Below are 22,273 nucleotides of genomic sequence, written 5' to 3'. Positions count from 1 at the left end.
CACGTTGTTGATGCAGGACAGACACCAGCTCCACGGGACTCACTCAAAGTCTAAGTTCATCAGCTCATGGTGCACCTGAAGAATTCGGTCATTATTAGATCGTCCCTTTACCAAGAAAACAAATGTATCATATGAGAATCGCATTATGAAATCGTTCTCCCACTTGGCCCTTGCACTTTGTGAACCGACTAAGTGGTTTCATCAAAGCATAAGAGCAGTGTAAACGGCGCCCGCACGTGCATGTGAAAAAGTTTTCATTTCTGGTGCCGACTGAGGGGAAGTGCTTCCCATGGAGCTCGCACTGACCTTGACGGACAGATCTGCTTTCAAACTCACTAACACCCTCTGACACAGTTCACCCGCCTGCATGCTGTTACAGAAATGTCTTTTAGGGTAGGGGAGAGGGGGCCTGAAGCTAAATACACTGGACCAAACACCAGGGGAGGAGAGGTAAGTGTACTTCTTGTGTAGATTTATCTCTGAGTGTACCTGTATCGGATGAATCCCTGTATGAGTCTGTGTGCTCTCTGGGCCGACTCTCATCCCCCTCTCGCACGACACTGTGCAGATTAGATAGAAGGAAGGGCACACAGTCGCTGGGATTTAAACGCAAACCAGCTGGGTGACGAGAGGCCCCCAGTGTGTGAGGAGACAGAGGGCTGGTTTTGTGAGGTAGAAAAGGAGGGAGCGGACTCAACATCAGGATTTACTCAAGTTGAATCATCAGCCAAAGTTGTGCCTCTCACCTGATCAGAGGTAACTTGATTTTTTGCAACTGAGGGCTTCCAAGAGGCCAACAATTAGTGGTCTCAGTTGAGAATTTAGTCAGTCATGACGAGATTCCAGTGGCATGACTATCACATACAGCGAGATAAGACTACAAACCACAACCAAGTACTTGTGGTTTCAGAACAAGGCAAGTCTAATAGGTTAATTATTCACTATTTCATCTAATTAAGTCAGAGGAGTGTAAATAATGTAATTTGGAGGACAAGTGAAATTCTCAGATTAACCACTTGGTCCATCTTCTCACTTTATACCTTCTTAATATTTGATAGTGTTGATGATTGTGGAGCTCTCAGTGGGGTCTTGTGCTGTGTTGGACTGATGAGTTGAATTTGAGATGGACTGAGGCTGGACTTTCTATGAGATGTCAGCTTAGAAGGGCTGAAAAGGAACAATTTAGATTAAAGAGTTGGGACATAATAATTAAGTGATAAAGAAGAAAGAAACGGACAACATCCATTTGATGTAACTAAGCAATCAGTATTCAATAAGAAGCATATCAATGAAGTCTCACCTTATCTCTTATCTTATTCACAAGTGCAACTCAGAGATACTTGTACTTTATTATGCCACTTTGTATTTTCCTTCACTGCGGTTTACGGGCAAATATTGTGCTTTTTAGTCCACTACTACTTTCTAAAATCTAATTTATTATAACTTTAACTGTCACATGTCTGTAATTAACTACATGTTCAAGTGAATGTAATAACTATCCAATCACTCTGAACGTGGCTTTCCTGCATAATGAATCCTTTTACTTTAAGTAGTACGTTTTGGTACTTTGTAGTTAAATGAACAGTACAATGCCAGACTTTCACTTGTAACAGACTAATTTTACACTGTATTGTTTTTTTTTTGTTTGTTTTGTTTTTTTTTTTAATGATCTGAATCTTGAACTGCATGGACTTGCATTCACCACTAAAAGCCAGAAAAGTCACCAACAGCCATCACATATAGCCGAAATGTTCCACTTAAATTCCCATCATGTAATTAACTCGATTCACTTACTTTTCAGTCTTAATAAAACCTATTTTTCACCTGTTGCGAAGTCCGTGATGGTGCTGTGATGGGTCTGATGATGATCGTCATATTAATAAAACATGACAAAGTGAATTAAAGTCCACCCTCGCGGATTTCAGAGTAGACGTGAAACAGTTAACTGTCAGTGCCTGCTTCTCAGCTCCATGCAGTGGACTATGAAATATTTGGAGGACAATTGGTTAAGTGGAGTTAACCGTTGCCTTTTCTCCCCGAGGTATCTTCCTTTTTGATCCTGCCGAGTCTGGCGCCTTGCAAAACACAACTTGTCTGGCTTATTAAATAGTGTGACCTGGAGAAAGAAAACGCCTGTTGCTTCTCAACTGAAGCCATTGTGAAGCGAGAAGAGCTCATGACAGGCCTTAAATTGGTGTAATACGGTGTGACCAACAGTCATACCTAATCAATTTCTATCCTGGTTGCGCACCTTTTCTTAGTTGATTTGATTCTGTGAATTGTTTTACTCATTTTAATTTCCAGACTGTCATTTAATCACTTTATGCCGCCTGTTTGTTATGCAGGGCACAAATGGAATTCCTTGCTCTATAGTTTAGTCTGTGAGATATTTGTTCATTTTATTCTTCTTTTTCGATAAAAGTATCACTTGCATTTTGACATGTGACTCTTCAGTTCCTGCTCAGCTTCACGGCAGCAGCAGAATAATTCAGGGGACAGGACCGATGCAGTGGTCGCCTAATGGGTGTAAATGGTCAAGAGAGTCCTCCCCACTGGTTAATTGCGCTAAAATTGGTCTAAGCCACTTTGCGAGGGCCATCAATAGCCCCGCGCCGCATGGGGTCTGTATGATTAACTTCTCCTTCCTTTCACAGGCCTCTTCATGTTGCCTTGGAAGGCAGTGGGCCAATCAAAACCGCACTCCGAGACGTCACGAGGACAGCTTGACGAGCTGATTGGTGGGAGCGGGGAGGGGGGACAGCCCCTGTCCTTTTATAGACGACCCCGTACAGCGCGTAAAGGCTACTGGCCACTGCCGACAGCTCAGAGACGCGTATTGGACACTGTACACCTCAGCAACTCCATTCCTCTGAACGGGCCGCACGGAGGTGCATGGCCCCATCCCCCTGTATCATGATGAATCCTGTGCAGGGGCCGCCGTCCCAAGACGTCAAACAGCTTCATCAAAAAGAGGAGACGGACACGGAGGGAGAGGAACTTCAGCCCAAAGACATGACCACAGAGAAAGGATACAAACTCCAGCGGAGCAGCCTCCCGTTTAGCGTCGAGTCGCTGATTTCCAAGAAGACCACCTGTCGGACTTCTTATTCCGCCTCAGATTTGGCTCTGGCTCTGCCGAAGCCCGTGGCCGGGCAGGGCGGCGCGCACTTCTCTCCAAGAACTCTTTACTCGGAGAGCAAAGTTTCCGCCGAGAGCCCACAGGGTGTTTCCAGTAGCTCCAGCGAGGACAGTCCGCAGTTTTGTGAGAAAGATCAGAGCACTTGGTTCCAGACGTCCTCCTTTTCCACTCCGCCTCGTAAGTCCGTCCCTCTGCTGTTCCGAGGGTTTTGCAAACTCTGAAACAAGTGCACACTGTCTTTATTCCTCTACCGAATATAAACACAGCCGCAAAGATTACCACTGGTATTATATCATTTCCTATTCGTGTCACAGCAATGTTAATATAATCCATAGCTTTACAGGCTGTGCGTAAATGTCAATGATGCATTTTACTTTTTGTTATAAACCGCAGATAAATTATAATCAAGTTTTGTGCCACTTATAGTGCATGAAGCACATTTGCAATGTCGTTCTCATACTTCTTAACATGAACATTCACCTGCAGACGCAGTTGATGTATGCAAGCAAATATTCCAAAGGTGAATGTTACAGTGTGAATAAACCTTACAGTGAGTGTTTGCGTGGCTGAATGGGATCAGTTTGGGAGGTAGAGCGACACAAGTTAACTTATGGTTGAGTGTTTTCGCTGACGTGTGTTTACATGCTGTGTCATGATTACATTTGCAATCACATGGAAAACCCACACGTTCCCCAGCTGCGATGATGAAGATTTACTACAAAAACAGTAACGTTCAGTTCAATCTAACCCCAGTTATTTTGTTTTGTACTTTTTTTTTAAATAGGGAGCTCGAGTCCAACTCAGTGTACTTTAAGGAAACACAAAAACAACAGGAAACCTCGCACGCCCTTCACTACCTCGCAGCTGCTGGCGCTGGAGCGCAAGTTTCGCCAGAAGCAGTACCTCTCCATCGCCGAGAGAGCCGAGTTCTCCAACTCTCTCAACCTGACGGAGACGCAGGTCAAAATTTGGTTTCAGAACAGGAGGGCCAAAGCCAAGAGACTGCAGGAGGCCGAGCTGGAAAAATTTAAACTGGCCTCCAAGCCCGTCCTGCCAGCCTTCGCGTTGCCGTTCCCCCTCGGAGCGCACATGGGGTCTCCGACGTGGGGACCGTCAAGTGCCTTCCCGAGGCCCAGTCTGCCGGTCCCAGGACTGTTCAGTGGACCAGTCACTTATGGGATGTACTATTTGTCTTAGTATTACTGTGGGCGTATTCGTGGTTTAAGAGAAAAAAAAAATATTCTGTCATGGTTGCATTTATGAACGAGGATGATGCGTTTTTCTACATCTAAGAAAATATTTTTTATATTTTCAGTTCGGAGAGAAATTTTCTTATCTCCAGAATAGAAAACGATTCAAATTTGGGACTCATTTTGACATATAACTGTGCAAATTGGACTGAGCGAGTTTTCTTGCTGTGCTCATCTTAGGACAGCGTCCAGTTCTGCGGATTGTGGAGTCACGGGCCTAAATTACTTAGGCGACGCTCCAAAAGCAAATGTCAACTTTTTAGACGACATGCCTCAAATATCTGATTCCAGCGCGTCCGCCACCCTCCACAGTAGTTTGTGGAAATGGACATTTAAAGTCTGTCCAGACATCAAGGCAACGATCCATTGAGGCGGAGTTAAAGTGTTTGAAAGCAACAGAAAAGTACTTAAACGGTGTCAGTGCCTTAAGATCGGTGGATCACTTGAAGTATTTCTCCTCACTCAGCCTATACGGTTTCCCAGAAGTGCTGTTTGAATATTATTTCCTTGCAGGGGTTCATGTCACGATTTCTATATTTGTAAACAGGGGTCAAGATTATATTTTACAAAAATTCATGTATTAGATATACTTTCGTTTTTTTTTTACTCACACAACGTGGCCTTGATGGGGGTAATAAAAGGTTTCTCTCTGAGGACCTTTGCTGTAAATGTAAATAAAATGTGTAGTGTTCATAAAGCCCTGCAGCCTGACGTGAAGAGCAGCAGGAAAAGTGGTATTTATTGAATATGTTTGTATCTGTACTGTGTACATACGTCACTCTATCTAAATGTTCAGTAACTTGTAAAAACCGATTTTAGTAAATAAACATTATACAAAACCTGAAAATGATGGATTCATTTTACAACCTTTTTCCAGTTTTTATTTATTTTTGGTATGACTGATTAAGATGACGAATCAGAGATCAGAGGAGAAGAAATATTCTGAAGGTTCGCTGTGGGTTCATATAAAGTACTTTTAAATCAAAGGTAGCACAGACTTGTTTAGCCATGTCATTTTTTAACGATAACTGCGTGTTAAAGATACAAAACGTCAGCCATTGTGGCCAAAAACTTCATCACGGGACAAACATAATTGTTATGAAACCCGTCCAATCAGTAGTTTTTTGTGTCGTGCCGTTGCGCACCTTTAATGCAAAAGACAGAGTTCAGATTATAACGCACTCGTTACACACTTTGGGAACAAAGCTGTAATGGAGATTTCATGAGGTTATAAGACAGTATTTTGTTTAATTGAAAAGCATTTCAACATTTCTTTTACTTTAACGTAAATGCGTTTTAACTCACACATTTTGTTAATTCCAGACGTGTTGAAAACCAACTCAGATGTATATTGTCTTAATAGGTAGACAAATGTTTTATAGGCACTTTCTACTGAGTAGTCGAAAAAAAAAATCCAATAAGACAGTTTCATTTACCTGCATATGTCGTTACGTTCACCGTACATAAACATTCACATGAGCATAAATGATCAGCTTGATACAGGCCTAATCGAGAAAAAGAACCATTTTTTAAAATGGCCCAGTGTGTGCTGCACATAGTCTATTGATCATTTTATCCAATTTGCCTTTCGTTTGACGGCCTAAACTTGTGGATTTAACATTCATGTAGCCAACTGCTCTGTCACTTTGTAGCCTATACCATGAGATTAATTGGCCAATAAAACTCAATGTTTATATATAAACATAACCTGTTTATGTATATAACCTGTATAGAGGTTATATTTTAAACACATTTTCTAATTTTCGTGCTCCGTTGTTTGCGTTATCTTACATCAATCCTGTGTTGCCTTTATAGGCTAAATAATTACGCTTTATTGTTTGTTATATTCAGCATACACTTTTCCTCTTTGATGACTTAAGTGCAGATATAAATTATCATGTAATAATCATGTAGTTGTAGATGTAGCAGTGTAAATGAGCTTTCGACAAACAGATGACGCCGGTGTTACTAAACCCGGCCGGCAGAGGGCGGTGGCGTGGTCCCTGCTGCGTCTTGTCCTGATGAAGAAAAGGCACTTCCGCTTTTCCGTTCTGTCGCAAACTACACATCGAGGTGAGTCCACTAGCTGAGCGATGCACTGAATGAAAGAACTTAGAATGGAAATCTGTTTAAATGATGATTTGACCTGTATATATATATATCACTGTGCACGAGATTCAAAAGTGAACTTGACGTTCAGTCTGTGTTTTGTGAAAACCACGGCCTTACAGAGAGACATCTCTGACCTTGGCTAGCAAGCTAACAGAGCTAGTTGCTGTTAGCTAGTTTTGCAGCGTTAGAATTATTCAGTTGAACAAAATGTCAAGGGCTCGCTGTCATTGATTGCCTTTTGTCTTAAATATGTATATATCTCTTTGAACGATATTATCGTCTCCGCTAGTTTTTAAAACATGCTTAACCTTTCAGCACCGTCGGACGGTCTTTATTGGTAAAGTTACTGACTTTAAACGGACTACGTTGCACTAATGTTTGCGTATCTACGTGCACTTAACGCTAGTTGTCAGCGCTGTTTAACACAAACTTGTAACATTAATCGAGAGTCATTGTGAGACGCAGATCCTGGAATCGCTTACAAAAAGTGAACTTGCTGCGTTGAATTGAGATGCTGCATTCAGAAATGACAATGCAGTGTTAGTTAAACTGGTGGGAAGCGCCTGCCTGTCTGTCTGTGTCCAGGCTACAACCAGGCTTCACGAATTAATTAAAAATGTTTTCATGGCTTTAAAAAAACACGTTGTCAGCAACATGTATACGTAGTATAAATAACCTGATGTTAATGTAAAGGTATGCTAACAAAATTACACCTGCCATACATTCATATATGATCAGTGAAACAATAAAAGATAATAATAAAAAATAAATGCCTTAAAAATAATACCTTCAAAACCTTATGATTTATTGCCAGCTGTTGTATTAGACTTGATGACAAGTTGTACTTCGCACTGGGAACTGAAATTATTTTGATGTTTTTCGGTTCGGTTTGATGTTTGTCTGGACTAAACAAGATTTTCTTCTTTCTACAGAGAGTCAGGATGGCAGGCCGTCGTGTTGCTCTGAAGGCCATTGACTGGCTGTCATTTGCTGAGAGGGTTCCACCCAACCAGAGGGGCATGTTCAATGCACTGAAGACTCGCAGTGATGCCATCGCTGCCAAGTTAGTTTTACACCTACAACAGGCTTTAGAAAGTCAACTTCAGTCTTAAAGTACAGAACTTGATTCATGGCTAATACACTGTGGAAGGTTAAATGCCCACAGGTCACCCGACTAAGAAATGATGCAAAGTGCTGGTTATCACATGTAAATACATAAAAACCTTTCACATGTTAGCTGAAGTACCTTATGTGTGAATATTCTGTTTAGTGTTTGCACATCAGGGTTAAAGTTTAATTTTTGGGTTTTTGTATTGTTTTGCCAAACTATGGGATGTTATGATAATTTAGGCTGCAGACAGTAATTGTCATTTTGTCATTTTATTCATAGTTTTCTTCCCCAGACACAGACATCTTATCAGGTCCTCATTATCAGAATATTGCACTGTGCTGTTAATTGGTCACCTGGGAGACCCAGTATCTTTCCACCATATACTGTATTTGTCTTGCACACACTCTCTAGCACTTTTTTTTCCTCACATTTTTATCGACTCATTTAAACATTTGCTTATTATTGTTAAGTTTTGTACTGATTTGATTCTTTGCTCACTATACCTTCATTGTCATCTGTTAAACGCCATCTTCTCTCTTCATACCAGGCTGTCCTCCCTGCCAGAGACTCCTGCACCCATTAACTGGAGTTACTACAGGAGTGCAGTGGCCAAAGCTGGGATGGTTGATGAGTTTGAGAAGAAGGTGAGCTTTACGCAGCTGGGGTATTAAACCGCTCATGAGTGTGTGGATTAAGATTAAAATCCCACTTCTGATACTACATAGTATCACTTTGCTATGTAGTGTCTTCTCATAAAATGTAAAAACATATTCTTGGATCCCAGTTAGTGGTGAATTTAATTGAGGAGAAATAAATTGGAGTCGTCTGTTGAGGTCATAGAATCAAACTGATAAATTTTAGCTTAGCTTGTCGCTTCTAGGATCTCTTGAATTTGAGGGCGACATTGTGAGTGAATGGTTTTAGCCCTCTGTAAGTTAGAATTTCATCACTTTGTTTTGTATTTGTTGGATTGTGTTACAGTTCAAAGCCCTGCAGATCCCTGAGCCCGTTGACACACAGACAAGCGCCATCAATGCACAGGAGGCGGAAGCTGTAAGTGACTGCATCGAACAAATCCATGTATTGCCTTAAATTCAGCTTTACTGTACTGCTGTAACATATGTTTCCTTTTGAATTGTAAACTGTTTAAGTTAAATAAAAAATGTGCAGAAATAGGGATTCTGTTGATTACTAAAACTGTATAAATCACTTCTCTTTTCTCCAACAGAACAAAAGTGCATTAGAGTACATTGAACAATCAAAAGCCCGCATTGCTCAGTGTGAGAATGAGGTGAGACAGTGGTTGCATTATTTCTAAAACACCTCAGGCACAGCTCCAGGAAATGTGTATATATAACCCTGTTCTTTATTTTCTGTCTGTCCTTTTCTTCTTTCTTAAATGTTTGATTTCAGCTGACTAAGTTTAAGAACATGATCCCCTTCGACCAGATGACCATCGAGGATCTCAATGAAGCCTTCCCCGAGACCAAGTTGGACAAGGTCAAACACCCCTACTGGCCGCACAAGCCCATTGCGGACCTGTAATCCTGTATAACTGAATATTGACCTCACAATAAAGAATATGTATTTTAAAGCGAACCGTTGGTGATTTCATTATCTGATAAACATCTGAAAAGAAAAGTGTCTGCGTTTGCAATATGGGCCAAATACAGTAAAGGTTGTGATAGTGTAGATTAAGACCACGAGGTGGCAGCGTTGCTCTAGTTTTACTTTGAAAGGCAAACTTGCTTGTGTATTTACGAACATTTTGACATTAAAGTTCTAAGTAACTCTAACTACTGTATGATGAAAGATTTGTGTTACCGAGTGAATTGTGCTGTTTGGATTAAATCGATGCAAACGTTTTTCCTGAATCAGTTACCGACAGTGCTGTTATAGAGCGATAGAGGTGTGGTAGATAATAGGATTGATGTAATCACTAATCACAATTGGTATATTAGCATACAATGTGTACATCTAATATTCACTCATCTCATACGTCCTTACTGACGAATTCCGATTGAAAAGCTTTGCAATTTTTGTGCAATTTTATGTTAGTGAAACACAACAATCGTTCCTCATGTTATCCAATCATGGATCGACTGATTGTGACCCTGAATAATCATTGGACACCGACTATTTATTTACATAATACTGGGTTGGGTATCGCTGCCCAAGCTTTGCATTTTGATTGGTCAATCTTTTTAGCTTCTAAGTTGTTGATTGGCTAGAGTTCCGGGCGAAGTCAGACAGGAGGGGTTTCGTGAAATCTGATTTCCGTTGTGTATTATTGACAGTCAGTGACGACTGACGGGAGTCCATCAGGTCAGGTAAATCTCTTTAATAACCTATCTGCATTTTAATCACATGTTCTCTGTCGGCTATGTGCTTGCCCACGACCGCGTGATTTATTGAGAGTTCTCATTTAGCGTTGGTAGGTCAGCAGTGGTGCAAACATGAGCTATCCATTCAAGTGAGCCAAAATGTTAGAGCTCAGTTAGATTGCTCCTGCGGTGGTCAAAAAGGGAAAACATAAAGCACCGGAAACCATTTTCGTTTGGCTATGAATGGTTTGGATTCCTTTTACTTCTGCACCCATGATGATGACAACAGTAGATCGCCATCGGTGCCATCGACAGCTAGCTATCTAGTGACAACGTTAGCCTCACGATAATACGTTATAGATGGGATAGGCAGTCAGGTGCCCTCTGTGTGTATGTGTGAAAGATGTTTAATTCTGATATTTACAAATATCAGCCAAAGACTAACAGTAATATCATCCTAAATGGTTAATATCTCCAGAAGTGGAAGGCAGTCATTTTACCCTCGTCTGCATATAAACAAGAAGGCCGTCCTCTATCTGTTTAGCTACAATCACCTATAGGCTTCATGTGACTGTTAGCTAGCTAACAGTCCACCACTGCGTCAAAACACTCTCTGCTGGTGTGAATTAGCTGCCTTTCGTACGAGCTTGAGGTTAACTGAAAGAAAACTACATTTCTTTATTATTCGGGTAGATGGTTCCCCACCAGTTTGGTGTGTTTACAACACGACTAAACAATCCTGCCAAGGGATTTACGCGAGGTCAGTAAGGCAACCCCTCGGCGGGTGCAAATGATGCAAAACTATTTTGGCCAAAGGGAAATATGAGCTGACGTCGTCCTCTGAGTTCACCTTGGTCAGTGCTTGACTGCCGTTTTTATTAGGGCTTATGTTTTGTTATTTTCTTATGAGGTCTCATTTACTCAAGCTTTAAGGCATCTTTCTATAAAGGTAGTATAACACATAAGTGAAATTGAAGTGAAAATTGAAACTGAACAGTTTGACACGACATTCAGGGTCAAAGGTGACAGAGCAACTTGAGCCTAAACTAGTTGGTTTAATTTTGTGTTGAGAGAAGCACATTCAGCGAAAGCCATGTTTCTCTGTAGTTATCCTCGTCCACCGTCTTTAAAATATGGATGTAGTGCAGAGTCACTGCATTTTGTTCCAGACATTTTCCAGCCCTTCATTTGAATGATGGGATCAAACATATCATAAGGCCTTGTAACCCTACAGGCTTGTTATTGTGAATCTCATGGCCTAGAGGGCATATTGTGTTAAGCAAATACAGACGTGGCTGTGCTGGTTGTCAGGCCAGGTTAGCCCCTGGACAGTGGGGACAACACTAGCTTCATTGTTGATAGAGAACAATGGGAGTAGCCCTGCATGGAGGGAGGCATTGCTTGGAGGCGAGAGGTTAGCTACTGTCTCATCCCTCGGGGATATTAGGCCTGTGCTTTTTTTTTTTTTTTTTACAGTGTTATTACCTCACACAAGGCTATGTCGAGACAAAGAGAAACAATCTGAAGCAAACTGTTGTGTAGCAGCAAGTTTTGGTCAATTGTCTTAAAGAGAATGATGAAAGTCTTGTTACAGAGACTGCTGCACAAGAGACAGTGGGTATAGCACTGGAGAAAACAGTATTGCATTATCAAACCCACAAGCAGTTTTTGAACAATTTTTAGAATAACAAATGATTTGCAAGTTATGGCTTGCTATCTGCCCAAAAATAATAAATAATAAATCTAATTAGCTGGTGTTGATGTCCCTCTCGGACAGACAGACTGACAGATTAGATCAGGTGAAGCAGTTACTCAGAAATTTCCATTCACCGCTGTTTGCATGCAGCATTACGACATCACTTCCATTTCAGTTTTCATTCAAACACACACACACACACACACACACACAAGCATCCTGTTCTGACTCACAGGGTTACTTCACGTAACATGACACTCCATCCTCACTGACTGAATTTCATCCCTGCAGCAGTACAGCCACACCAGCTGTTGATGTTTTAGATTAAGCAGGAAATGCATTAGACAAAAGATGCAGCTGATGCCAGTTACTTCATATGATGTGAGACAATGTAGGGGCATTGCTATTGTCACTGGCAGATATCTAATGCAAATTGTATTTCTGAGATCTTGTGCTGCAACTAACAGTTATTTTCATTATCAATTATTTGGAGATTATTGAAGAAGCTGGAGCCAGATATCTTTTAGATATTTTATTTTGACTAAATTTATCAATTATTGGCATACCTGAATTAATCTAAGTCAGTTATTGTTGTTGATTTATTAACTGAATAAATGCTAGCTGCAGTCCATCTTCAAATTAAACAAAAGGTTTTGTTTTTTTTATCAGCAGTATTCAACCATAGTGAGTGACATAATGGCATCACAGTGTATTGTCAAACTAAAATGTACACCAAACCCCCCATCTGTCAGTATGGAAATACATTCGAAATCCTTTAGATGAATACTTGGGACAAAGGGGAAAAAAGCCTATTTGTAATCTGATCTTGGTTATGATTATTTCTTTCCTCTAATGGTGTTCAGTGCTATCAGCCATGAGACACTTGCTTGTTTAAAGGCCTCTTCATGCAAGTGCTTTAGCCTACTTTGTATGCCCTCAGCAAACACAGATTCCCTGATGTTAGCCAGCTTGTTTTTTCCCTCCAGGCTCCCTTTTCTGCTGGAGTTGTCAGAGTAGGAGGGGGAAATCGGTGAGCCTCAGTGGGCTAAGCTAGCATAGCTGTTTATTTGTTCGCAGACGGTGAATGAAGCTTGTTGTCCCAGCCACTGCACATATGCCTGTGTCAGCTGAATCAGTCAGGACTGGCAGAGGTTGGCAGAGAGGTGGTATGTAGCCAGCCTGGATGAACTTTAGGAATTATTGCTTCAGTACAGTAGCTCAGTAACCAGCATCAGAGGATTCTAGTTATACTGGGCGAACCCAGCATGCTCAGAAGCTTTACCAAAAAAAGAAGAGATACTATAGAAAAAATCTGTACCCACAAATTTTCTTTTTTTTATTGTGTTGCCTTAAATGTTCTCCTTAAATCCCCAATACAAGTAATTGGAACAATAAGGAGATCATCTCATAGGGAGGTGAATGGATGGATAAATGAAGGGAAAGGGGTTATCACCATCTGGATAGGTTTTTATCTATTATCAAGATAGCCTGCTGTGTGTGTGTGTGACAGACAAAGCCTGGCCCAGTATCCTCAACAGTGTGGTGTCCTAGGGTGCAATAATTTGATCCTTCTCTGAATCTGTTACTCAGTTAAATCGATCTTAAGGAGAGATTTAGTGTGTTTGTTACAGTCTTTAAGAATATCAGCAAAGTCTTTCAAACTTTTTTGTTCTCTCTCTCATTAACCCGGTTTGGTGGGTTCTCCTTCCTGGTTTTGCAGAGGAGAAATGTAATGTCTGTTTATGTGCACAAATGTCCATGTTACCAGACATTTTCTTGGTATGACTGAAAGCCGTGCCGTAATTTAATTTTGTAGGTCACAGGAAATGAGGAAGACCTTGATAGCCAGACATTTCCTAACAGCCACAATGAAACTCCTCTTGAGGTGTTAGTGGGTGTCTGATAATGTTGAGTTCCTACAAGTAAGGTGGCACCTTTCCATGAATGCAGCTGAGAAACCAGGAAAGAGATTTTCATTTCTGTACATGTTTTTGCATAAGTGAACAGACACAGGCATGTTTTCCCCATTGGTAGACCTTTTTTGTCACAGCAGACATTTTGATTTGTTACAGTAGGAAAATCACAGATGTGAATAATAACGCTAACAAAGGTTCTGTCCTAAGTGTCCCTGTTAGCCATGACAGTGAGCCAGCATGATTAATATTAGGAGCAGGCAAATGAAATTCAGCCATCACTGGCTTTTGTATTCATGCCTCTGCTTTTCATCATGTCAAAGTGTCTTCCTCGATAAAGGTCTGTTGAGTATGAATGTGTGTCTGTTTGCAGTGGCCATTGATGGACCATCCCTATGAAGAAACAGGGTTACAATGGGACAGAGTACCTCGGAACAAGAGGTCCATGGAGAGAACCCAGAGGTCAGTTTGTTCACTGTATTTATTTGCATAATGATGAAACGCACAGTGTACATTACAATACAAGTACAGTAAGTGCAGCTCTGGAACATGCATGTGCCATTGGACGTTGTTAAGAGCACTAACAGAAATGGGTGAAACCTAATTTGTACTACGAAATATTCATCCTTGTGAAATAAAACAAAAGGCCTCCTCTAGACACGCAGAAAAAACTGCCACAAATAAAAAATCCACGATCTGTGAACTTAGTGGTCCTACACTAGACCAAAGCTCTGTACTGATTTCTTATATTAGCTAATGAGAAAATATTAAAAATAGGTCACTACATTAGTGTCAATTACACTGTATTCATTGCAGCCAACTAGCAGTAAACAACACAATTGCAGCTTAGCAGCTCATAACAGCCAACCATCTGCTAACTAGCGTCAAACTCAACATGCTCTTTCCCAGCATTGGGTCAGATGCATGTTGCTGGGCTTTCCCAGCTGACTGTAACAGTTTTTAAATGACCACAATCACGCAGATCGTAATGCTCCCACAGTGAAGCAGCTTTCCCCAGATCATTATGGATTTTGTGCTTCCCTTTTTGCATTATTTGTCTGTTGCAAACTGTTAGCTCAGTAAATAGGGCATTTAAAAATTATTTTATTGGGAATCTGATTAAAAAATACCAATAATAACAAACTTTTTCCCTTATCAACTAATCGGTTGTTAGAAGAGTAGGTAAATCGACCAAGATTACAGTGCTAGTAGAGAGATGCACTTTATTAAATGTCTTTCTGATATGTCCTAACTCGTCATTTTGTCTGTCGTGTGAGGACATGTGACGATATTCTCATAGGCACAGCAGCATGTAAAACTTTGTTTATGGCACTCAGCCCACCAGCACTGTACCCAATCTAACAAATTCTTCTGCTTTTTAGTTTCACTTTCAACTTGTCAGTTCATTGGATCCAACACACTAACACTCTAAATTGCACGTGTGAACATTTTCCATGCACTCACCCTCTCTGTCAGCCACTGTGTCAATATCCCCAGTGTCCAGCTTAGGCCTTTCACTGCCAAATACCCCTTAGCTCCTCACGCAATAATCAGTCACCACTGATAACAGATATGTAGTCTCAGGGGTTGTCAGCCACAACACTAAAAACATATTACCCTTACAGGCCATATCTGATAGCTTACTAGCCAAACATACACACAGGCACTTAAACAAACAGGAATTTTCTGCTCCCTGTACCGACAGAATTGCTTTGATGAGTAAACAGTTGCTTAATTTGATGTTACTGAGCTTAAATCATAAAAGTCTCTTTAATTAGGCCAAAATAACAACCACTCTGTTTTCTATGAGTATACTGGCTCTGTTTAGCTGCTCGACGATGAGCGTGATTAGATCACATGATTAGAAATTAGCCATTTCCTCCTTGTTTTGTGCCTTTGTCTCTTATCTGTATTTTCTGGGTTTCTTTCATGCTTAGTTGCTATCTTCCTCCCCCTGCATTACCCAAAGTCCAGCTCTGTCACTTTTCATTAGATTTTGTTGTGAGCCTATGGGTCTTGTCTGTCTGTAAAGAAGCTACATCCTAGCAGCAGGAGACCATATTACTGCTCATTCAAAGCTAGAATGGACTGCCCCAGCCACTGGAGTACATTAGGAATTCAGCAGAGGTTATCTTGTAAAGTGACCTGCAGACATTTCGGTGGCATTGACATTTATTTTCAGTTTTTCCAGCTAACATTAAGCAAGAATTTGGTGTCATCTGCATTCCCTGGATCCACTGGTAGGAAAACAAACAAATGTATCTTGGCCACAGTATCTGTACACTCTCTGCAGTCACAGTTTGGATTAGATACATTCATAGAGAAACTTCACTCACCTATGTACACCCTCAGCCCTTCTACAGACAGCCTGTCCATTCCCTATTAATCCCATTTTACTGAAAGTTGGCTGCAGTTCACGTAGGGGGTGAGATAGTCCTTGATGAACGGGAGTGAATCGAGCAAAGTGGCTAAAATAATTGTTTACACGTACTTCTTGACGAAACTCCCAAATTTGAAACGCGGTTAAAACAAAACACAAACTTTGTGCTTGATGAAAAATGTATTGAACACTTAAATAATAATACAGAAATGTATTTCATTACAAAAAAGCAGTGAAAATCTAATCTAATGGAATGGTAACTATTGTCTATACCGCTTATATAGGAAACATAAAGAAAGTTGGCAGAAAAAAAATTTACACAATAAAAGTTACATTTTGGGCTCCATAAGACCCTATTCATTTTGGAAGTGCCTCCTACATCAGTTCAAGTGAGTGGGAGTTCTTCCTATTAAGAGCTTCTTTGGTATATCCCAGCACCATCCTGCTTTTCAGTGCAACAGTTTGTGTGTAGCATGTGGACCCAGCAGCACCACATCTGGATGCTACCTCTTTATCCCCTTCTGCTCTCACTTCCCTGGCACCGATAGCCACACATTCCTGCCTCCAGGGCAAATGCCTTATTCCCACATTCCATTACACTTCAGTGGAACTGAAGCCCTCAGGCACAGATTCAGTGTTTCAGTCTCACTGTACTGTAGGAACCAGCAGGTATACCAGCAGGCCACCAAGCATCTAGCATGCTGCCTGTAGATGTTTCAGTTGTTTGTTTGAATTAATATTTTCTTTCTCTGCTACTTTAGGACGGGTTTAATAACATCAAGACATTTGTGGAGGAAGAACTACAGACGAGCATGGTGAGTTTCATTGAGATACACATTCATACTGCATTCATACACTAGCTATTAGGTCACCCCTGCATGAAACTGTGCTACTGCTATGCATATTTAAACAGCGGGAAGAGAATAAAGTCAGAAAATACGAAATTAAAATTCAGCTCAGTAATGTTTAGAAAAGACATGCATGTAGATTTAATAATGATTTATTTTTGATACATCAAAACAAGTTTATATAATTCAAGTGCTGCAGTTCTCTTCCTCTTTTGTTGGTTCTTTTCAGATGGTGGGGATGGTGATTGGCGCAGGCATCGCCATAGTCCTCATCGCTATCCTCATCTTCTTCATCTTGCGGAGGATTCAGCTACGAAGTCAGTAATTGCTGAGATCCCCATGTCACCACTACTCTGAGAACATGTAATGATAGTCCTGATAGCTGTGATCTGTGGTAAATTTTCATTTGTCATTTTTCACAGACCTAGAAGCTCAGGAGGCACCCAAATACCGCTTTCGCAAGAGGGACAAAGTCATGTTCTATGGGCGAAAGATCATGCGGAAAGTGAGTGTGTGACTGAAAGAAAATGTAAATACTTCAACAGCCAGTATGCAAATCAGTGTTTTAGTTATCATAAGATTCTGACTCTGACTTACAATACATGTCATTTCTCTGCTACAACAGCAGTGTCATGTGAATATTATTTAAACCAACATATTTCCCCATATTTCTCATATTCAGGTCTCGCAGTCTACCTCTTCCTTGGTGGGTACATCCTCGTCCTCTCGACCACGCCTAAAGAAGAAGCAGAAGATGCTCAACATTGCCAAAAAGTACACCAGAAAGCTTGCTCTCACCACAATAAAGCTTATGTTACTGTCATGACCAGTTCACCATCAGTGGTTCATCTGTTGATCTCATTCTGCTGTCTTCCTATTTTTCTGCCACGCAGGATCCTACGCTTTAAGAAGGAGGTGCCCACCCTACAGGCCAAGGAGCCTCCTCCCTCAGTGCTGGAGGCTGACCTCACAGAGTTTGATGTGGCCAACTCCCATCTCCCTTCTGAGGTGCTCTACATGCTCAAAAATGTCCGGTAGGTTGATCTTGTCACATCTGTGTGAAGGCCCAGACGTGTAGATACATTACATTTGATTTACATGACTGAGCAGCAACTCAGATGAGCAACACGGGTATCTCTGCTACACATGGCTTGACGGACTCACACATGTACACACCTGTTTGTGTGTATGTACAAACCTCCTAACCCCTGTGTTGTCCTTCACCGCAGTGTGCTGGGTCACTTTGAGAAGCCCCTCTTCCTAGAGCTGTGCAAACACATGGTGTTTGTGCAGTTCCAACAAGGGGAGTACGTCTTCAGGCCAGGCCAACCTGACAGCAGCATCTACGTTGTTCAGGATGGAAAACTAGAATTGTGCCTTACTGGAGCGGTATGCATAGCTGTATATTATAATAACCTATGAATTTCACACATTTAAGAGTTTTTTTTTTGTGTTTGAGAATATGGTTTAAAGCAGTTAAAACTTACAGGAGCAAATCCCCTAAAGGGCTTAACTGTGAGGGAGTTTTGTTTTTTTTCAACAAATTAGTATCAACATCCGACTTAGATAATCGCATTAAGGAACTAGGGTAATATGGCTTTTAGAAAAGATTGCTCTCTTAATGACTGTAATAAGTATTATACAGCCAGTCTCAATGGCATTTAACACATCTTAAGTGGGATATTTGCCCCAGTAGAGATTTCAATGCAGCTGTTATGCATATCGGTAAAACTAAATGTAGCTATTATAGTCATGTCTTATTTCTGTCTTCCAGGATGGCAAAGAAAGTGTGGTGAAGGAGGTTTACCCAGGAGACAGTGTCCACAGCCTCCTCAGCATCCTGGATGTCATCACGGTAGGACACACCCACACACATACGCACAAATCTGCAGTGGCGTGGGTGCTGCGTCAAACCCGCACACACCCAGTACACACATGATGCACACTGAATAAGATTCAGTCATGGATATGAGTGAGTTGGCCACCACACACTCATTTACCATCTGACTCATCCAGCCTCCTCCACTGGCCTACACATGACTCATTCATTGATCTTTAGCTGTAATGCAGTGAAAATCCTGTACAGAGTGGATGGAATCAGTATGATGTTCATCACAAATAAGGAGTAATAAATAAATAAAGATTTCCATTTTCAAAGCAACGTTAGTAGATGAATTGCCGTGATGAAGACGAGCCTCCACATCGGAGCTTCTAAAAATCTGAAGATTTTTATGGGATGTTTGTATCCAGGGCCACCAGAAGCCTTACAGAACGGTGTCAGCACGTGCTGCAGAGGTTTCCACTGTTCTCCGTTTACCCGTAGAAGCCTTTCTCTCCATATTTGAGAAGTACCCTGAGAGCCTGGTGCGGGTAGTACAGGTGAGCTATGGTTTTTATTTTTTTATGGCTTCTATTTTGCATGAATGCATGAATGCTTCATGGATGTATACACTCATAAAACTGTTTTGATAGAGTCCTCAGTTTGCATTGTAATATGTCAAATGATACCTGTTGTATCTGTTCAGATTATCATGGTTCGCCTCCAGAGAGTAACGGTCCTCGCACTGCACAACTACCTGGGGCTGACCAATGAACTCTTCAGCCATGTGAGTTTAACACACACACACACACACACACACACACACACTCTCACATACCCACAGTACACCATACTGTCCCATACAAACATCTGTGGGTGATGTGGTTTGGCATTTATTGGGAATTTTACATCATTAGCTCAGTTCACTCACTGTTTTGATTATGATTTGAGTCTCTAAATGTTAATGTATCTCTTTTGCCACTCTCCCCCATCACACGCACACATTCACAAATGAACGCACACATCATAACATATACCACTCCCACTTGCTCTGCGCAGGAAATGCAGCCCTCGCGCCTGCCACCCCCGTCTCCTCACCCGACTCGCACCAGTCCCATCCGCCATGGCAAGCGCTTCGGCAGTCTAACCGTGCCTGAGGAGCACCGGGAAGCTGCCATTAAGGGTGAAGCTACAGGTAGGGAGAGAGATCTAGAACAACTGTAATAGGATGATTGAATCTTGTTTGTAAATGATTAGCTCTGAAATACAGCTAAAGTCGTTCTGAGAGGTTGAGAGAATTAATCTGAATTATGTATTTATTGGTTTCTGTCTTGACTCTCCAGTTCCCTCCTGTGTTAGTTTTGTGCTTGTTTGCTTGTTAAATTCTGCATCTGTGGTTCACTGTGTGCACAGGAGGGGAACAAGGGAGAGATGGAGCAACAGTGCCAACTCTTAGCAGGACCATTTCTATGCCTGTGGACATTGCGGGTGAGGGACTTCTCTCCTGTTGAGAGGGGGACTTTCTTCATTTTCTTTAGTTTTACTAATTGACAGGATGTGTTTTAGCTGTATATAGTTTTCTTTTGAGAAAGGCCTTACATAGAAACATGCCTGAGGGAACAGATATTCATCAAAGATGATCTGATGAAATATCCACTCCAATTAAGGACACGTGTGCCATCACAAAAGGGTTGTTGAGTGATTTAAGGACTGAGCTCTTCTTAGTTTTTGAGCATGTTTACACCATTCATAATGAAAGCATTTTATTCAAACTATGGACATGTATGAACAGTTAGTCAAATGATGCACAGTGCAGTTGGGAAGGCAGACTGAGCTATCTCAACAATCTGCAGGTAACAGCATGTTAGCACAGAGAGATTTATGGCTCTGAACACCCAGATGTTGAAACATGATAGCCAGCAGTGAAGTCATGTTTAAAAAGCCTGACATGACAGAATGAAGTGAGGGCAAACTTCAGTCTGGCTGCTAACTTAGTATTCTGTAATATCCACATGACAGTAAAGGCAGATGAGTTCATCATGCTAAACATGCAGAATTATTTGTTTTGAGCTCGTTAAGCTCCCTGCCCCGCTGTCTGTAAAATCTCTCTAACTTCAAAATGAAACGTAATTCAAACTGTCTGATCAAAGAAGAGTTTGATCTGTTGATCCTGTAGATGCTGTATTCCTACATTCCTACTCTTGTTTATACCCTAAAAAATGAACATATGTGGTTAAAAAATGTGTTTTTAATTTTGAGCCATTTATAAGACTTGTGTGTCCAACATGTAATTTTTTTTTCTGGTTTATAAAAACTTCTGTAATGAAGGATTGGTGATTTTTTCTTTTAAACATGCATCCTAACAACAGCAGAATGTGGATAAAAGGCTGAAGAAGGCTACATTTTGTTTGTGCAGGTATACAGAAAAGTCTGAGATCAGACTTTGACATGGCCTATGAAAGGGGACGGATCTCCGTCTCTGCAGAGGATGGCAACACTCCTCCTACTTTTACTCGGGTCAGTGGACTGCAGACTCTTGAGACACACAAACAAGATAAGGTTGACGTAATTGACATATAATAGGATGATTGCAGCAGAATAAAAGCAAAGATGTCCACTACGGGACATGAATAACAACATAGTAAACCAAATGCCCCAAATATTTTACATTTTGTCACAAAAAATGAAATGGTATTAAAAACAATCTACTGTTCTACTGTTCTGTTCAATCTAATGTTTTTCTGTAGACAAAGAAGAACGTCCCGTGTTCTTTGCTTTCTGCTGTGTAATATTAAAATATTTTTGTTGTTCCAAAACTTTACAGGTATATTAGTTTTGGTTCTGTTAATTGTTTGTGATGTCAGACACGGCTACGTATATGATATTATCAGACACTTTTTTTTTAAGATGAAGTTTTAGGTAAGCATCTCATCAGGATTATTCATGTTTTATTTTGTAGGAACTGATCTTCTGTTTTCAGCAGGAGACTGAGCCTCATCAAACATCTTTTTCTATCATTACAGTCTGTATCCCAGGAGCAGCGAGAGAGGAGGGTGACAGTAGATGAGGTTCCCTCAGGGATCTATCTGTATCCAGAGGAAGAGTCAGGAGTGGACAATATTTTCACACCTGTATCCAGTCGATCCAGTACTGCTCTGTTTGAGGAAGCTCAGAAGGAGGTCCTCAAGCTCATGAGGATTGAGGTTTGTTTGTTTCGTTGTTTATGTGACCTGAAGTATATTCATTTTTAGCATTGTAATTAAACCCACTGGGTTTCTATGTAAGCTCTTTCCAAAATCAAACACAAGCGTTTAATAAAATTTCCTAGTGTTTACATCAAGAAAAATGCTTCTTTGTCAGTGACATCTGGATATAGAAAGCACATTCATCACACTGGCGGCACCTTCCAGAGTACAATAGTTAAAGCACCGAAGACATAATGTCCAGTCATTTACACATTATTGTGATTCTTCAGTTACATCCAATGGTATTATAAAATGTTATCAACAGTCATTTCTTTGTCCATTTTTAAGTCACACTATAACAAGTAAATTACAACTTGCTTTGTGCATGTTGTGCTCAGTCAAGCCTGTTATATACTGTATGACAACACTAAGAAATGATTATAGGCTCATTATTATTATTATTTATTTATTCAGTACATTGTCGCAAATCATGCTG

General features: G+C 40.8%; 3 protein-coding genes across 6 annotated transcripts in view; all 3 read left to right on the top strand.

Annotated features, from left to right (window-relative positions):
* Positions 1 to 2,664: 2,664 nt before the first annotated feature.
* LOC124053636 (homeobox protein MSH-C-like) lies at positions 2,665 to 5,227 on the top strand. The gene is made up of 2 exons (XM_046378985.1): positions 2,665 to 3,316; positions 3,924 to 5,227. Exons 1-2 carry the CDS (start codon positions 2,893 to 2,895, stop codon positions 4,334 to 4,336), a joined length of 837 nt encoding a protein of 278 aa, XP_046234941.1. The 5' UTR covers positions 2,665 to 2,892; the 3' UTR covers positions 4,337 to 5,227.
* A 1,130-nt stretch (positions 5,228 to 6,357) lies between these two features.
* Positions 6,358 to 9,211, top strand: LOC124069256 (ATP synthase subunit d, mitochondrial-like). The gene is made up of 6 exons (XM_046408236.1): positions 6,358 to 6,462; positions 7,434 to 7,564; positions 8,160 to 8,256; positions 8,594 to 8,665; positions 8,841 to 8,903; positions 9,026 to 9,211. Exons 2-6 carry the CDS (start codon positions 7,443 to 7,445, stop codon positions 9,155 to 9,157), a joined length of 486 nt encoding a protein of 161 aa, XP_046264192.1. The 5' UTR covers positions 6,358 to 6,462; positions 7,434 to 7,442; the 3' UTR covers positions 9,158 to 9,211.
* A 618-nt stretch (positions 9,212 to 9,829) lies between these two features.
* The window catches only part of pnpla6 (patatin-like phospholipase domain containing 6), a 28,883-nt gene continuing 16,439 nt past the window's right edge, over positions 9,830 to 22,273 (top strand). For all 4 annotated transcript variants that reach the window (XM_046408213.1, XM_046408221.1, XM_046408194.1 and 1 more), the window contains exons 1-15: positions 9,830 to 9,942; positions 13,919 to 14,007; positions 16,687 to 16,740; positions 17,003 to 17,090; positions 17,196 to 17,278; positions 17,456 to 17,547; positions 17,667 to 17,807; positions 18,003 to 18,162; positions 18,548 to 18,628; positions 19,024 to 19,152; positions 19,299 to 19,379; positions 19,652 to 19,787; positions 20,006 to 20,080; positions 21,009 to 21,109; positions 21,616 to 21,795. In XM_046408213.1, coding sequence (XP_046264169.1) covers positions 13,960 to 14,007; positions 16,687 to 16,740; positions 17,003 to 17,090; positions 17,196 to 17,278; positions 17,456 to 17,547; positions 17,667 to 17,807; positions 18,003 to 18,162; positions 18,548 to 18,628; positions 19,024 to 19,152; positions 19,299 to 19,379; positions 19,652 to 19,787; positions 20,006 to 20,080; positions 21,009 to 21,109; positions 21,616 to 21,795 — 1,449 coding nt within the window. In that variant the 5' untranslated portion in view covers positions 9,830 to 9,942; positions 13,919 to 13,959. The remainder of the gene's footprint in view (positions 9,943 to 13,918; positions 14,008 to 16,686; positions 16,741 to 17,002; positions 17,091 to 17,195; positions 17,279 to 17,455; positions 17,548 to 17,666; positions 17,808 to 18,002; positions 18,163 to 18,547; positions 18,629 to 19,023; positions 19,153 to 19,298; positions 19,380 to 19,651; positions 19,788 to 20,005; positions 20,081 to 21,008; positions 21,110 to 21,615; positions 21,796 to 22,273) is intronic.

The sequence above is a fragment of the Scatophagus argus genome, chromosome 2 (assembly GCF_020382885.2).
Source record: "Scatophagus argus isolate fScaArg1 chromosome 2, fScaArg1.pri, whole genome shotgun sequence".
Taxonomy (NCBI): Eukaryota; Metazoa; Chordata; class Actinopteri; family Scatophagidae; genus Scatophagus; species Scatophagus argus.
This window is presented reverse-complemented; position numbering and strand designations above follow the sequence as displayed.

Bases quoted from the DNA above. Each gene is read 5' to 3' on its own strand.
- LOC124053636 (XM_046378985.1), top strand. From the start codon at position 2,893: ATGGCCCCATCCCCCTGTATCATGATGAATCCTGTGCAGGGGCCGCCG. The intron at 3,317-3,923 runs GTAAGTCCGTCC...TTTTTTAAATAG, and splicing joins CTCCTTTTCCACTCCGCCTC to GGAGCTCGAGTCCAACTCAG.
- LOC124069256 (XM_046408236.1), top strand. From the start codon at position 7,443: ATGGCAGGCCGTCGTGTTGCTCTGAAGGCCATTGACTGGCTGTCATTT. The intron at 8,666-8,840 runs GTAAGTGACTGC...TTTCTCCAACAG, and splicing joins ATGCACAGGAGGCGGAAGCT to AACAAAAGTGCATTAGAGTA. The intron at 8,904-9,025 runs GTGAGACAGTGG...GTTTGATTTCAG, and splicing joins TTGCTCAGTGTGAGAATGAG to CTGACTAAGTTTAAGAACAT.